This window comes from Nuphar pumila, chromosome 8, assembly GCF_984573655.1.
Source record: "Nuphar pumila chromosome 8, dmNupPumi1.hap1.1, whole genome shotgun sequence".
NCBI classification, from domain to species: Eukaryota; Viridiplantae; Streptophyta; class Magnoliopsida; order Nymphaeales; family Nymphaeaceae; genus Nuphar; species Nuphar pumila.
The window spans coordinates 43,593,705-43,612,081 of record NC_143256.1 but is presented as its reverse complement, the minus strand read 5'-3'; the positions used below and the strand labels follow the sequence as shown (position 1 = coordinate 43,612,081).

Genomic DNA, 18,377 nt, shown 5'->3' with positions numbered 1-18,377 from the left:
GAACCCCGGACCCCCTTATATATATATATATATATATATATATATATATATATATATATATATTTTTTACATTTTTGCCCCTGCCGCATCCCCACACCCGGGTTTTTTGGAAGTGTCGAATCCCCGCACCCGCACCCATGTGACATAGTATATATATATATATATATATATATATATATATATATATATATATATATATATATATATATATATAGTTTGTGTCGAACAATTTGTACCGTGTCCAACACCAACACTTGTGTCAGTGTCCAAGTAACATGGCCTTCAATTCTTTGGGGACCTCTCCAACTAATGCCTGAACTCCATCAACTGCCTCTTTTTCCTCTCATGTTCTCCCATTCTCTCTTGCTCTCTCATTCCCTTCCCTCTTCTAGAAAACCTAACTCACATCCATACAAGATAGGGCTTGAAATATTATCTGTTATTTCCCTTCTACCTCTTACAAAAGCTTCAAGGTCTTGACTGTTGTTTGAAGATAAGCAAACTACAACCCCTGCCAAATATAATACCTGTCATAGCAATAAAAGGGTTATTCTTGATGTTTTTTATTATTCTTACATGTTATTTTACTGCACATTTTTCTAGTTTGTGTGCATATTTCTTTGTTTTTTGCATTTTTCCATGTTTTGTGATTAGTTGTTCCACACTATATGGTGTGACTACATACCAATTGTTTTATAAAATGATCAAGAGGAAAAGGTCGACGCAAACAAACTGTTTAATAAAAAATTTAATTAACATGTGTTACTAGATAGTGAGGACTATGCCTAGAAACTCTTACAGGCAACAGCTTGTTGACCTAATCTATGCAACAAAGTACATTAAAACAATAATACTATTAACAATCAAGTTAAACGAAGAACTGGAATGGTCCCTTGAGAGTTGCAAATAAAGGTATGCTAATTAATGATGGTGGCTAACATGATTGTGTTGCTTTTTTCTCTTGTAAATGTAATCATTGTTGATGGATGTAATATCGTGTATTTTTTCATGATTTTTAAATTCGAAAAATATAATTTTTAAATTATATATTTAATTAAAATGATAAAATTGTGAGAAATAGTTATTTATAGGTGAAGTCGGCTGGGTCTGGGCATGCCTGAGAGCCCACTGACAAGACCTAGTTGAGCCAATTATGATTTGAGAAATTGACAAGACCTAGTTGAGCCAATTATGATTTGAGAAATTGTTCATTTTCTACCTTTAAATTCAGGCGAAATTTGGAGGCGAAAATCAGGTATGTACACCGTTAGATGTGCCTCGAAATACTGATCATGTTGGCGGCCTGTTTTTCCGAATCTGGATTACAGCTGGCCCGAACATCGCATTTTTCAAAAATGACCTACCTCTATTTTTTACTTTTTCTGGATTGGATCGGATTGGATTTGCTCCGTTTGATCCAAGTTAATATGGATCGAGACCCAGTCCAGGATCCATATTGACTAGGATCTGATCCAGGTATAATCCATATAGATTTGGATTTGGATTTGGATTTGGATTTAGATCTTGGATCTAGATCTGAATCTGAAATCCATCCATGACCCATTTAAAACTTTAAAATCAACTTTAAATTAAAAGAGAATGAGGTAGAACTCCACTTGGGGTAGAAGTAGAACTCTATCTAGAATATTCATTAGAATATTATATTAAATAAAATATTTAATAAAATAATTAAATAAAGGGATAATATTTAGAAGATAATGTAGAGTTCTACGTGAAGTAGAACTCTACTTAATTAAAGTCATCTAGAGGGGAGGTCATCTCCTTCTAGATTAAGTCAAATTAAAAATAATAAAATTAAACATTAGAAACCAATATAAAAGAGGGTTGATCTCTCCCTCTCTCTAGAACTCATGTTCTAGAGAGAGAGAGAGAGAGTTAGAAAGAGTGAGTTAGGAAAAAGAAGGGAAAACCCCAAAATCCTATGAAGAGAGAAAAGAGAAGAAAGAAAGAAAAGAATGAGAAGAGAAGAAAAAAATTCAGTTTTTCATACATCCATTGTTTTTCTCCGATCTTTTTCCGAACTACGATCAAGGTACGGGTTTCTCTCTAAGTTCTTATGGGAAAAAATAGGTATAAATCTGATTTTATGTATACATATTAGATAAATAAGGAAATCTGATTTTATGTATACATATTAGATAAATAAGGAAATCTAATTTTATGTATATATATATACATAATGTCGAATATATATATATATATGCAGATTTATTCTTTTATGAAGGATGATTTCCATTATGCATAAAAAATTTGAATTATACCTGTCGATTTCTTGAATTCATGTATTTTAACAAAAATATGTTGTTTCTTGTTCAAATTTGATAAAGTTTCATCCAATAATAGGCATGCCGATTTTTTATTTATTTGTATATGCATAGCAAAAATATATATGATCCATATAAACAGATTTTTGGTGATTTTTATTGTTTGTGTCATTGATTATATTTGTGAATATGTAAATGTTCAGATTTATGGTCATGCAAAGAGGCACATGCATTTAGGTGTATGGGTTTTATTAGATTCGCATCTAAATATATGCATCAAATTTTAGATTGTCGATTTTGGATATGCATATAGCTAGATATACATGTCGATTTTCTTTTAAATGGCCATACATGCTGAATATATATATATATATATATATATAAATATATATTTGAGTGCACTGTTATGGATTAGATATGACGTGTATGCATTAGGCAGATCTGGTCCAAATTTACAGAATAGATGATTGTTTACAACAACAACAACAACAACAACTACGCCTTCATCCCAAAACAATTGGGGTCAGCGATATGAACCAAAAAAGAAATTCATTTTGGGTCTTCCACATGAATCCTTTTCCTCCAATCATTTCTATCCAACGCCATGTCCTCGGTGAGGTTCAAAGCATTCATATCCTTTCCTATCATCTCCATCCAAGTCTTCCTAGGCCTACCCCGACCTCTTTTAACTAATATATTTTCCCATTTCTCCAACCTTCTAACTGGAGCATCATTAGGCCTTCGCCGAATATGTCCAAACCACCGTAAACGATTCTCTCGCATCTTATTTTCAATGGGTGCAACACCTACCTTCTTACGTATCTCTTCGTTCCGAATCTTATCTTTTATTGTATTTCCACACATCCATCTAAGCATCCGCATCTCAGCTACACTCATTTTTTGAATATGATGTCTCTTGGCAGCCCAACATTCCGTACCATATAGTAAAGCGGGTCTAATAGTCGTCCTATAAAACTTTCCCTTCAACCGCAATGGCATTCTACGATCGCACAACACTCCAGTAGCACTTTTCCATTTCATCCACCCAACCTTTATCCTATGATTTACATCTCCATCAATTTCTCCATACTTTTGAATGATGGATCCCAAATATTTGAAATAATCATTCACCGGTATATCTTGCTCACCAAGCTTCACTACACTCTGATTGTTTGATTTGTGAAATCAGATCAGCCCCAGTTCAGTGGTTGGCTCGATAGAAATTTCTGCATAATTGATTTAATATATGAATTTGATCATTTACATGCTAAGTGACAGGGACTCGGCAAAGCAGGTGCCACACGTGCGGGTGCGGCACCCGGTGCGGTCAACATGACCCTGGGTGCAGTCAACGCACCCAAGTTCTTTTTCATCCAAATTTTCGAACGTAAAAAAAAAAATTGTTGCCCGATCAAAAGGGGCAGCAAAAGAGGATTAGGGAAAAAAATTGCCCTAATCCTCTCCTCTCCTCTCCCGCGCAGCTCCGCTCTCTCGCTCGCCTCCTCTCCTCCCGACGTCTCGCAGGGGAGCCCGACGCCACCTCCTCCTCTCCCTCGTTGCAGGTATCCTCTCGCTCTCTTGTTGGGTCAGCAGGGGAGGGGTCGAGCCCCTTGCTCCCTCTCGCTCTCTTTTTGGATCGGCAGGGGAGGGGTCGAGCCCTGTTAATTGTTAAAACTTCAAAATTATATATATATATATATAATTTTTTACATTTTTGCCCTGCCACACCCCCGCACCCAAGGTTTTTTAAAGTATCGCACCCCCACACCCGCACCCATGTGACATAGTTTACATGTTTAAGATTGATGTATGCATTTTCCTGAAATGATACATATACATGATTTTGATTTGATTGACTTGCAGTTGTGCATATCATACGCATGAATCTGAAATTTATTTGATGTTTGCATAAATACAATCATATGATGTTTGATTGTTTATGCATGAAATTTATCAAGTTAATGTGTTCTGCGAGCATTGATTGGCATGTGTATGCATTTAGTTTCATGTGCATTCATTTGTGTGTTTGAATATGCATTGTGAACATGTATTAAAATAATAAGTGTGTTGCATGTTCACTGAAATTTTTCAAAGATGCATAAATCACTATTGAGATGTGTTAGTTGTCGTGAACCACTGCGAGCCGTGTAGTCCAGGAGCATGTGTTGCTCCAATTATTGTTGATTTTATTTATGCATTGCAAAATTTATTTTTGAAAATTTAATAGTTTTTCAAATTTAATTGCACTGTTAAATTGTGCGAGTCAGGGCCCGAAATTTATTTTGTATGTTGATTTGCAAAACGGTTCTTGAGTAAAGAACTTGAAATTATTTCAAAGGTAAAAGAGACCAAACAGTGTAATTAATTTCTTCCTTGATGTCTCTTCCACGGTGTGGGAATCTTGGATGGCGGTCTTGAGAAACCGTGAGGATACTAAAACTTTGTGTGTGATTGTGCCACTAAACCCGATATAATGGTTCACCTTCTGGCCACGATTTTAGGAAGATTTCAGTCATTTTGCCTAGGGTTGGTGTTGTTAACTCAGTTGTAGTTTTGATATACCAAGAAAGTGGCGTCGGTTGAAGATTTTTATTGATGTCCCAACATTAGGTGAGGATTCATAATGTTTCGATGAAAGGTAAGGATTACAGATATCAATCAAGAGACAAGTGTGAAACCCAATAATAAAATGCAAATTTGTGTATTAAGCTACAACTGAAAACTTCACTTAGACTTTGGGAATTTGTGCATGTTTTGAGTATCTACAGGTTTAAGGAAAAGTGAAAATTAAACTTATGTGCATTTAATAGGGACATGCATACAAAAGCAACTCTGATAAATAACTTAATAAGTTATTCATGCATATTTACTGTTTAACATTACTTTATGCATTTATGCATATTTGGCTTTGCATAATAATTAATTTTGCATGATATTTTGTTTAAATGCTTGAATAGTAAGTAGTTAATTGTGATATTCCTATGAAATTTATGCATGAATCTGGTTTATGCTATTTTCTTTACTGTTTAGATTTTTAAAATAATTCGTACAAAGGACTTTGGTTCTTACTTGTTTTCTTAAAACTGCTTTTCAGGCACGGATGCTTAGCGATGTCCTGACTAGCTGGCTGAAGACTGTGAGCTTTGTGACTGGTTTCTGGTTCATGACAGAGTGGCTCTACTGAGATAGACAATTTTTGTATCTAGACTATTTGACATTATTTATTGAATTAATAAAGTTTTATTTATTCTTCATTTGATTCAATGCAAATTTTAGTTTGTAGTTTGGTGTGAGGCCTCGTATCCTTGGGTTGGTTTCCACAATTGTTTTAAAAAAAAATCACTATTTTTATGAGGGTCAATTGGGGTCATTACAATGGATACCTTGTTTTCAAATTTAGGAAGCTTGCAAACCTTAGTGGGAAGGGTTTGAAAAATATCATATAATGTGGGGACTCCATTGTTGCAGTAGGGGAAGGAGTTGTAGACATGCAAATCATTTTAGTTGTCATTCTTTTGTAAACATAAGTTCTTGAAGAAATTTTTCTATTTTGTATTCTTTAGTTTATGAAAAATGCAACTCAATTTTTTGATCTTCCATGTTTTCCTTGATAAAGTGAAGACCAATCTTACATGTCCAGTATTTCCATATAAGAGTTATGGTACATGTGCAACTGCGGGTACAGATACGGAGGGTACGACACAACAAGTTCAAAAAATGTGGGTACAGGGACATATATATAATAACATTTTAAATGTAAAAGAGGAAGAAAGGATAAAATAATTTTTTTAAATAAGAGGGTGTTTTAAAAATGTGTGTGTGCTTGGAAAAATATAAAAGGGACCACCGCCTCTCTCTCTCTCGATTGAGATATGAAGGAGGACCCCATACGTGGTAGGTACTCTCTCTCTCTCCAACCCCTTTGGTTTACCCCTCTCTCTCATAAGTGACCTTGCTGTCGCCGAGAGAGAGAGTGAGAGAGACAAAGAGAAGGGGGAAACGAGAGAGAGAGAGAGAGAAGAGGGGAGAGCGAGACCAAGGAGAGTGAGAGAGAGTTACAGGTTTCGAGAGTGAGACCAAGGAGAGAGAGTGATGCAGAGCATCCAGAATCCAGATCGTCCCGACATATGTGAGGAGATGCAGAAGAATGGCCTGCCTTTGACAGCCTGTTACGGGAGAATATACTCTAGAAGATCCAACCAAAGTCGGGGTCATTTGGGTCCAAACGGATCTCAAGGGTAAAGGCATCATTTTAATATTTATTTTCTGAGGTTTTTGTTCTATTAATCTTAGAAAAATTCATTTTGGTGATGGTTCCAATTTTTGTGATTTTTGGAAACATACATAAAATATTTATAATTTTATCTTTTTTAGGGGTCGGATCTTCCGGATCCGGATAGTGCTAGTGCCCTGTATAATTTGTGTGTGGCACTAGCGAGTGTATGGGGTTAATTGGATAGAATTTTATTTTTTTAGGTCCAGATCTAAATCCGTTTGGTTTGAACCTGACATTTTTTTTTTGGCCTCTTGTAGTTGGGCAGTCAAGAGGTCCAATGAGAAATCGAGATTTGAATTTGGTTCTATCATTGGCCCTTGGAAGGTGACCTTCCAAGGCCCAATGAGAGTCCATGAGCAATCATTGCTTCCTTTTAAAAGGAATGCCAAAATCGTGAAAGGGCCTTTTTGCCATCTTTCTGAAAATCGTGGATGGTTGAACTCTCTCTTGGAGAGGAAGACGTGAGCATTCTGAAATCTTGTGGATCTTGTGAACGAGCTGGTGGAGTTTGTGACAGCGTGAACTTGTGGCTACGAGTTGGTTGAGCGTAAAGGCTTGAACAGTGGTGCGTGAACTCCATTGAACCTGCGTTTTGGGGAAGCTTCTGTTGGCGTGAACCCTTGACCCCCACTTATTGCCAGATGGCTAGTTCTGGGTGTGAATCTGCATCCGCTGGACGCAAATCCATTGGGGCGGCTGAACTCCATTGCGTGCTGTTGTTTGTGGGTCCAGTTGATGGTGATGTTGTGGCTTGTTTTGGATCTGAACCCTGGCAGTAACTTCTAGCGAATGCTGAGCATGAGTTTTATTTGTTCTTGTGATTGTAACCCATGATGAAACCAACAGCATCCTGTTTGTGATTCTCAATCTGTCTGTGATTTTTTTGTGCTGATATATTTTTCCTGTGGATTGAATGTTGCATAGGAGTTGGATTTTAGTCTGTGTTACGAAAACATATCTGTTAATGCTAATGTTTTTACTGAACTGTGATTTGTGTCAAGTGAAAAATCTGCTCTAACGTGTGTTGAACTGATTTGGTGGACTGTTGTATTTTTTGGGGGTTTCTTGAAATCATTTCCGCCAACTGTTTATGCGCATAGAGAACGATGTGTTGAGCTACTTGAGTTCCCTTTCTAAAAATAGGTAGAGGTACCACAGAGGAAAACACTGATAGTGTTTTTTCCCTGGGTTTGATTGCCTTCATTCACAACTCGTCGTCTAACTTGTCCTTGAGTCTGGTGTGTTTTGTGCTGTACTTCCAGAACCATTGATTCCCCCCTGTAGGTCCTGCAGTGAACCTCAAACGCCAGACATTGAGTGCTTTTGGTCCCTGGGTTGCGCATATCCAGTTCAACCGAAATCAGTCTGCCTGATCTGATTTGACCCCTGACTGATGTCAATACCCATGTACTTTGAACTGACGTGCAAATTCAAAACTGATTGTCATATTATTTGTTTATGCGTGTGTGGTAGCTGCAAGTGTGTGTTCAACGTATTTATTAAAAGCATTATTGAAGCGCCACTTTATTTGAGATATTGTAGTTTGGTGGAAGTTGGAGAGCGAAATATTGGAGTATTCTTTTTTTGCAGGTCGCATACAATAATATATATATATATGGGACAGACCAAGTGTGCGCGAACAGATTTGATGATCTCATAAAATTTGAAAGTATTTTCAAATTTGACACCTTGTTTAAAGATTCAAAAATCGCTTCCGCATTAGAACGTAAAGTGTAAGTGCACTTGCGACCCGACTCCTATAGTTGGTTGCATCAGAGAGAGTCAAGGGTTTCGAGAGCGAGACCAGGGGGAGAGAGTCTGTGTGTGGGGGGGTGGGGTGCTTTTGCTTTTTTTTCCCTGAGGTTTGGGTCTGCATTATACCCGACCAGCAGTGTACCCGCACTGCATCTAGTACCCGTACCCATGTTGTCAACATGGGTATGGCAGCCGAACCTTGATAACAAGGGAAAGCTATGTTACATGGACACTTCTAGGCACTCAAGGTGTCTATGTCGGACAGAGACCCAACTGGATACGCCATGAACACACGGTTTTCTTAAGTGCAAGTATTGAAAAAAGGGACAGGTGTTGTGTGTTCGACATGGGGACACGAAGTGTCTGACACTTGGATACAAAGTGTCTAGTTCATGACACGTGTCCTGTTTCTTCTGCTCTTGACTAGAACTTTAGATTTTTGGCTTGTCAACCATTAGAGAAGTCATGTCAGCTAGCACGTCATCATCGTAGGACCCACATTGTGTTGGTCAACTCCCATTATCCTCTAGAGATGGTGTCTGAATCTGAATCTACTGTCATATTCTGGATCGTAACAGATCCACCACTCTTTGACGGACCTTCTCCCCAAGGTCCAAAGTCTAGGAAGCTCTTCTTCGTATTAAATTCACATTCTCATATAGCAATGTCTTTGCCCTCATTGTCCCACTCTACAAGATGTTTTCACATAATACAATCACACTTGTGGAGTCTCTTGGTCTTCAGAATACCAGTGGGTTGGGGTTCTCGGTCCTCATCATGGGAGCTTCTACTAGTGCAGGTGGCTCACCATGAAACGACTGAAGGCAGAACACGTGGAACACAAGATGTATCTGCACATCAATGGGCAGGGCTAAGCACTTTTCAACCCACTCTTATATACATTACAGACAGAAATACTAAGAAGGAGCTTATGGTTGTCTTGGGCAAAAAAGGTCTTCTGGCCTCTGGGCTTCCTCTTCAACCAAACCCAATCTCCTACCTGAAATGACCTGTTTGTACGGCTCCTGTCATAGATCTGCTTCATACACTGTTGGGCCTTGGCAATATTTTGTCTCAAGGTAGCGAGAATCTCGTCCTGCGTTCTCAAGTCTCGATCAACTTCAAGATATGCAGCACTCCCGTGTTCATAGGCCATCACCAACGACGGTGGGAACCCATATAGTGACTCAAAGAGAGTCATATCAATGGTGGAATGATGACTTGTGTTGTAGGCATATTCAACCCATAGAAGAAAGCACCCACAAAACACCGGAGATACGTCTCAGTTGCCTTGTTCACAATCTTCGTTTGTCTATGGGTGATGGGTTGTAATGTAGTTCAGCTTGGAACCACTCAAGGCACAGTAGGAGATCCAGAATTGACTCAGGAAAATCGAGTCTCGATCACTGACGATGCTCCTAGGCAAACCGTGGAGCTTGACCACATGACTCACAAACTGGCGTGCGACCAACTCGGCGGATTACTCTCTTCGTAGTGAGATGAAGTATGCATATTTCGAAAAACGATCCACCACTCTCATAATCACTTCTACTCACATGCAAGTAGGACTTCCATGAACAAAATCCATGGATATGTCCTGCCAGGCATGCTCGGGAATAGGCAACGGTCGTAACAACCTGGGAGGTTTGATAGCCTCGTATTTGTTTACCTTATATGCCAAACACTTCCGCACATACTCGCGGACATAGCCCTTTATACCCGGCAAATAAAATAATGATTTCAATCGTTGGTATGTCTCGGACACTCCTCTGTGTTCAGCATAAAGAGTATCATGCACTTCATGCAGAAGACTCTGAAGCACATCGCTTTCAGGCGGGATATAGATTTATCCTTTATAGAACAAGACCCCACCTCTAACCGTGTGGTTATGGTGACTCTTCGGATCTGAAATCAACTCACTCACCATCTCTTGTATGAGTATTGTGGCCCTTCTGAGCTAAACATGATTGTTTCCAAATCGAACAGTCAATAGTGGTGAGAAGGTGCGAACCTGAAGACCCCTCGAACTGTCGAGATATGACAACTGCAACGTTTTCCTTGTCCTTCCTGTACTGGATTTCGAAGTCATATCCCATGAGCTTCACAACTCATCTATGTTGGCTAACTGCGGTGACACGCTGCCCCATTAGGTACTTGAGGCTCTGGTGGTCGATATGAATCACAAACTTTCGCCCCAAGAGGTATGGGCGCCACTTCTCCACAGCTAATACAGTGGTCAGCACCTCCTTGTCATAGGTAGTGCCTTACTCATAAAAGCAATGGGGTGTTCTTCCTGTGAGAGGACAACGCTAACCCCACTATCACATGCATCGGTCTCCACAACAAACACCTTGAAGAAATCCGACAAGGCAAGAACTGGGGCCTGGCACATCGCTTCCTTCGACCTCTCAAAAGCAATAGTGGCCTTTCCGAACCACACAGAATTGTCCTTTAAAAGGGAGGTCAAGGGCTGAGCTATGAGACCATAATCTCTCACGAAACACCTGTAGTAGCCAGTCAACCCAAGAAACCCGCGAAGTGCTCGAACAGTCTGCGATAGGGGCCAAACCTTCATGGCCACTATCTTTTGTTAATCAGCCTAAACTCTGGAACCAGAGACAATATGGCCAAGGTAACTTACCTCAGTTAGTCCAAAGAGGCACTTAGACATCTCGGACATATAGTTGGTGCTCATGCAATGTCCGTAGTACAATCTGCAAATATGCAGGCCAAGTACGACTATGCACCAGTATATCGTCGAAAAAGTCCAACATAAGCTTTTGTAGCATCGACTTGAATACATCATTCATAATCGCCTGAAACGTAGTCGGTGCATTGGTCAACCCAATCAGCATCACCATGAACTCATATAGCCCTTCATATATTCGAAAGTTTGTCTTCTGCACATCCTCACGGACCATGCACACCTGGTGATAACCGAAACGGAAATCTATTTTTGTAAAGAAGCTTGTGTCGTGCAACTCATCTAGAAGCTCCTCAATGACCAGGATCGGGAACTTATCTTTTAACGTAATCTCATTAAGAGCCCGATAATCTACACAAAATCTCCAAGACCCATCCTTTTTCTTCACTAGCAACACAGGTGAGGAAAAGGGACTCGCGTTGGGACGTATGATGCCCTGGCTCAACATCTCACCCACTAAGTTTTCGATCTCATCTTTCTAGGAGTGAGCATACCTGTAGGGCCGAATCGACACGGGTTCTAATTTAGCCTTCAGAGGAATCTGATGGTCCTGAGATCTCATAGGTGGCAGTCTGTGTGGCTCAGCAAATTCGGCCAAGACTACAGCATAATGGATAGGAACGTTTATAGGGATCTGGGCAGGTCTGGGCTATACTACTTGAGCAGTGAGCAAATATGTTGTCTAGGTACCTTTCAACTGCTTCAAAGCACCCTTGGGCTAAATTTCCTCCACTGAAGGAGGTCTAATGGAAGCAAGAATGATCACATATCCATCCTTCCAAAAGGTCATCTTCATGGCCTTGAAATCCCACGCTACCTTCCTCAGCATATGCATCTAGTGCATCCCAAGCACGACGTCCACCCCGTGAATAGGCAAGACCTATAAGTCTACCACGAACTCAGCTCCCTAGAGTTGCAAACTAATATTTTTGCAGACCTGCATGCTCTTAAGATATGACCTGTTGTCGACCATCACATAAAAAATTGAATGCTCTTTGAACTTGCATCACCAGACAATACCCTCTTGAATGAAGTTGTGGGTGCTACCGGTGTCAATGAGCACATTCACCTTATGTTTGCTCATGTGCCCAATAACTCACATCGAACTGGGAGTGGTGACATCGATCTCAAGGTTACAGCGTGGAAAGAGATACTTCATATGGCTCTCCCTTAGTATCATCCTCCTCGTCAAGCGGGTCAGGCGGATCATCTTCCTCGGAATCGGATTCCACTACCTAAAAGATAATACCTGAAAGACGTGGTAGGACTTGCTCGTGTGGCCCTTGAACCACTTTTCGTTGCAGTTGAAGCATAAGCCATTCTTGATCTGTTCTTCACGCCTGGATGCATGTAATTGTTTCAACCTTAGTGGTTGACATCAGCTCCTTGGCTGATGCCGCCTTCGGTTGGCCAACTAATGTCCTACTGCGTGCATCGGTAGGCATGTCTGGCTTTCGAAAAGCCTGGAGCCTCTTCTACTTTTCCTCCTGGAGCTTGGCCACTCTATAGGCCTCCTCAGGAGTTCGAACAACTGCAGCTAGGACCTCTATATGAAGATCCTCCTACAATCCACCGATTTAAGACCCTAACAAAGTCTCATCGTCCACCAGTGGCAGAAGAGCATAAAGGTTCTCAAACTCAACCTGGTACTCCTCCAAGCTACCCTCTGTTTCAGGTTCTTGAGCTCCACATGGTGATTTAGCAAGACTGTGGGCTCAAACCGCTCCATGATTTGCTCTATAAAGTCCTCCTAAGATGATGTGTCTTGTACGGTGTCTAACCACTCATACCAAAGCAGTGCCACCCTCGAGAGGAGTGACTACCTCAAAAACACGTGTTTCAACCAGTACGCTATGACAAGTAAAGAAGTGCTTGACTTTAAAGATTCACGCATGCACATTCTCTCCTGCAAATACAGGAACCTCAAAGCGAGGTTTCCTGCCTCGATGATCATGTGGTGACTCACCTAGAAGAGACACACCCAAATCGACCACCCTAAAAATAGGCTTCCTAATTTATGAATCTTGCCTGGGTGTGCGGACGTTCTCGATCCGATCGACCAGGGTTGAGACAGCCCTCTCGATGCACTCAAGTCTGGTGTTCATCTCCATGGTCTCTTGACGTTGCCGAAATTTTGGCATGTGTTTGCTTGGAAAGAGTCTGAGCCTGTTCTACATGCTTACGAGTTTCCTTGCTTTTCTAGACCCATTGGGTGGTGGAATATTCATATGGAAGACTTCGCTATGATACCAACCTGTTGCACCCTCCTCAAACTCCGATGAAATCGGTTAAGAGCTTGGACATGAAGGGAGCCCCGAACTAACAACAAACGGATGCTCTAGTCTGAGCCCGATGGAAGCGAGAGGATCGTGTATGTAGTTCTTAGCCCTCTTACGTTGGGTTGGACGTGTCTAGGGTGCAGGCCCCCGCTGGACACGATGGGGTAGAGGTCTAAGGGTAACTGTGGTATAGGGTTTAGGTGTTTCTAAGAAAAGACCTAAAGAAACAGGGAAATCGGGTAGGCTAAAAATGGCCACAGCGGCCAATCGAGAAAGGAGTTCAGATCTAATATAGACTGAACCAAGGGCTTTCTAGACACCTAGGGAAGTGTGTCAGGGTTAGGATAGGCTGCTACAAGTCAAGAAACAGTAAAATAGGTCGTTGGGAGGCTAGGAAGGTCAAATAGTGAGAATAGGGTTTTTCGAGTTAATCAGGTAAATCCGGTTTTGATTCTAAGGATATGGAAAGCAAGATAATGCAACCTAGGGTCTGGTTACAGGTCTAGGAAACTAATATCAGAGGGTTAGAGGGTTGAGTACTTGAGATAGGCTTCGGAGAGGGCTCTAAAGCAAAACCACAATTATAGAGGCTTCCGAACGGCTTTCCTGAGCAATGTAGCCTTCATGAATCTCTAAAAGAAACTCGTAAAAGGCTTGGGCCAATTTGCGTAAGCTAGATCTACCACCACACCATAGTGCCAGGTGAGATCAGAGAGAGAAGAGATAAAGACGTCAAGGGGCTAGGGACGTCCAAGAGGAAGGAGAGAGAAAAGAGGACGTGAGAGGGTAAGGATGCCAGAGAAAAAAAACGAAGAGAGATAGTGAGGGGGACGTCAAGAAATAGTAAAATAGGTTGTTGGGAGGATGGGAAGGTCAAACAGTGAGAATAGGGTTTTTCAAGTTAATCGGGTAGATGCGGTTTTGATTCTAAGGCTATGGAAAGCAAGATAATGCAACCTAGGGTCTGGGTTACAGGTCTAAGAAACTAATATCAGAGGGTTGGAGGGATGAGTACCTGAGATAGGCTTCAAAGAGGGCGGTAAAGCAGAACTACGGCCGTAGACGCTTCTAAACGGCTTTCCCGAGCAATATAGTCTTCCTGAATCTCTAAAAGAAACTCGTAAAGGGCTTGGGCCATTTTGCATAGGCTACATCCACCACTACATTGTAGTGCCAGGTGAGATCAAAGAGAGAGAAGAGATTAAGACGTCAATGGGGGTAGGGACGTCCAAGAGGAAGGCGTCAGAGGGAAGAGACGGCAGAGGAAAAGAAAGAAGAGAGAGGAGGGGACGGCTAGGCCTTGAGAGAACGTCAATTCATTAATCAATGATAATATGGCTCCCCAAGACCTTATATAGATAGAGATTGGGTTGAGTCCTACTTACATAAAGAAACTCTTTGCCAAAGACTCCTCGTAAGAACAAACCAACTAAAGGACTCTAATATTTAATTAACTAACTAATTACCACTAATTAACTTCTAGAACTAAGGGACGTCCCCTAGGACCCTCCAGCATCACACGCCACCCAAGGTGGACCCCACTCCTCAACTAGCTTGGCCTCTAGACTTGACATGTGACCTGTTTCTTCTGCTCTTGACTAGGTCTCTAGGTCTTTGACTTGTCAACCATTAGAGAAGTCATGTCAGTTGCCACGTCATGGTCAGTCCACATTATCCTTTGGAGATGGCGTCTAGAAATTGGGCACTAGATTTGGATCTGGATGTACTGTCATATTTTGGACCATAACAATATCAACTAATCCTGTGCAGCACAATAAAATGAAGCATATTGTGATCGATAATCACTTCTTGAAAGAGAAGATTTAAGATCAAGAACTAAAGCAATGATTTGTTAGCACATAAAATTCAAGTTGTGGATATTATGACAAAACCTCATTCTTTCCTTATATTTTTTCAAGAAAAATGACACAAAACCTATTATTTTTTATATTTTTAAAAATTTTAAAACTCCCGAGATTTTCACAAGAAAAACCACTTATTGAAACACTCTATGAGATAAATCCTTACCAGGAAATTACCTTGAATGATACAGGTGCCTATGGTTAGCATTGCAACAAAGTAAAGGATTCTCTCTCTCTCTCTCTCTCTCTCTCTCTCTCTCTCTCTCTCTCTCTCTCTCTCTCTCTCTCTCTCTCTCTCTCTGTAGTCACATTTTAGAGTTATCATTCCAATTAATATATATCTGATACGCTTTTTTCAATGTCTTTATTTATATTTTCTCATAAAATATTTAATGTAAACATGAGGCACTATAATTGGCGTGAAATGGTAAAGCAATCATAATACTACATGTAATATAGTACTCCTACAACTATTTTCCAACAAACACTTTCATAATAGCTTGGTGATCTAACCAAGTAAACCTAGACCCCCTCTTTCCCCCAATTTGGTCAAACTTGATAGGTTGACTTAGTCTAATTATATCTAGCATCACATCTCTTCTTTTGAGGTTGTTGTTTGCACATGATTGAAATCATGTATTCGAAATATGAAGATAAAGGCAGCCCTTTTTATTGCATTCATGTATGAGCACATCCTGGTGTTGGCTTTCAAGTTTCAACATTACTAATTTAATTTAGGATATTGTCTTTATGTTGGAAATCTTAATCACCATAATTAGTATCAAAAGTTCATAACTCTATTCCCATTTCATGGTACTTGATTTTGGAACTGGGAGGTTTACGCACATTAGCCGTTAGTCAATTATGGCTACTTGATAAACTAGTTTAGACAGACACCTGCAAATCTTTCTTATCAAACACAAAACTAAAACAAGCTAGGGTTTGATACTAATGAAAATAAGTAACATCTTTTTCCATTATTGCACATCTCATCTCCATATCGATTAAAGTCAATAATAAAATAAGCACAAGCATACCCACATTTTACTGTACCTTTCCGCATTAATAGCATTACATGCATCTATTTTTAGAAAACAATTAATGAATGCCAAAGCACAATGGTCATGCACCAAGAAGGAATAGTAGTAGAGTTTTACGGTGCATGATTTGTAAATCAGCTCGAGAGAGAGAGACAGACAGAGAGAGAGAGAGAGATGAAGTCGCTAAAACTAGCATGATCCAAATAACAAACATATGAATCTTCAATTTACCATATAGAACTTGAGATGAAAGATGAAGCAGCAATATTCCATATAAGTTGAATTTTCTTGAGAACTTGAAAGGGTAGGCACCCCTTTCACAAGAGGTTCTTCTAACACATTCCATAAACTTAGAAATAACAATGATTTTTTCAAAATAATCATGCAAATTCATGAAATTTAAGTTAAACTCAGACCTTGATGTTAACCTTGCTCTTCACCTGAGTCTCAAGAGCTTCTGTCATAGACTGTGTCAAAGATAAGCATTACAGGGAGATTATCAATCTTCAATACTTAACCTTTTTTTCACTATAACAAATAAAAGCATGAACAAAATGACAAGAGAAACTGAATATCCAGCAATTCAAACACCAGAAGCAAGAACAGGGTTATAGCAGCAAAACTATAAAAAGTTTACCTTGTCGAACTGCACTAGAACTTGAATTGCAAGTTCAGGAGTAAGAGTCCCACTCGAGACCATCTCATCCAGAGTTTCAGTCAAGCACATCCCTATCGTTGACCTCCTATACAGCTCAAACGTTGCCATTTACTGGGAATCAAAAAATAAATGAGCATATATCACAAAAATAATGATATCTGGGCAAGTTTCTTAGAAATCTACTCCACCAACAAGAGAAACAACAGCACCCAATGCACTCCTCTTTATCGCAGAATCAAAAAGTATAAATTGATATACAACCAACGAAAAAATAAGACACAAACTTCTGTTTATCAATACCATAAAAGCTCAACAGCATTATGAAAATCTACACTACCAATTCTGAGAAAAACCACACCAATTCACTGCTATTTTTTCTGAAATCGCAACCTCTCAACCAAAAAGTGGGATAAAAACATCTATAAAACAAATTTAACTACTCCATTGCCTAAAACCCTAATTTTACCCCCAAAAATGTAAAAAGAAAAAAGAGATCAAAAGTACAGAAAGATCGGCAAAGAATATATGAAATAGAAGAAAATTTGATGATAAAAAGGAATCATATAATGAATTTCCACCAATCCACAGCTTTTAAAGAAAACGTGTTTCCGCTTAGGAAGCAGGATCAATACAAAAAAGGAAAACTAGAATTCAATCATTTTTTAGGGAAAAGGAAAAAACCCAACAACGTAAAACATTAGGGACTTGGAAGTACCAGAGGGAACCGAGAAGAGATCGAGATAAAGAGAGAGAGAGATAAATGAAGATGTGGCACATGTGGCATTTATAGACAAACCACAGTGCACGCGGTCGGTGGCAGATGGGGTGGATCATGAACGATCCGGATTACGTTAATGGATAACCAAAATCCTACCCACTCCATTCTAGCATTATCGGGTCCGGACTTAGATCCGCAATTCAAACGGGCCCTCAAGGATGAGAGCATCCGATATCTATATCACAAAAAAACCATAAAGTATCCTGTAGGATCTATGATGGTCCTAGTTGTTTAAGTGATGCATCTGGATTGGTTAGATCAGTCCAATCCAAGTGAGCTATCAGTTGAACAGACAGATTGAATCTAGAATATATTCCATCACATGTCATATGATGTGATATGCTCCCTAAAACCCGCTTTGGCTATTGACACGAATTTGACACAGTATAACGTGCATCACAAAATCACAAAGTGACCTGGTCCCAATTTCTATAGACTTAGCCCATATCCAATTAATGTGGACCAAATTATGGCTAACACGGATCCACCGTTGTCCTATAATCTTAATAAATATCCAATAGTTGTTGCCTCGGCTCAATTACTCAAGCTCCTCAGGATGCAAGATGATGTAAATCGAGTTAGAAGATACCCTACATCCGTTGCTACATCCGTTGGCTCAAGACATGAAAATAGATCAAGCATGATTCTGGATCTCAGCTCTAAGTTTCAGCAAGCAGAGGGACCCATGTCAAATAAGTCATGCCACTTCAGCAATGCTAGATCAGCCATGGGTATAAAAC

The 18,377-nt window shown here is 39.9% G+C and overlaps 1 protein-coding gene across 1 annotated transcript in view; it reads right to left on the bottom strand.

The window, feature by feature from the left end:
- LOC149829918 (transcription initiation factor IIA subunit 2) overlaps window positions 1–17,617 on the bottom strand; it is a 52,805-nt gene extending 35,188 nt beyond the window's left edge. The window contains exons 1-3 of the mRNA XM_090015655.1: window positions 17,575–17,617; window positions 16,839–16,970; window positions 16,618–16,668 (exon numbers count right to left, since the gene is read on the bottom strand). Coding sequence (XP_089871781.1) covers window positions 16,618–16,668; window positions 16,839–16,967 — 180 coding nt within the window. The 5' untranslated portion in view covers window positions 16,968–16,970; window positions 17,575–17,617. The remainder of the gene's footprint in view (window positions 1–16,617; window positions 16,669–16,838; window positions 16,971–17,574) is intronic.
- Window positions 17,618–18,377: the final 760 nt, after the last annotated feature.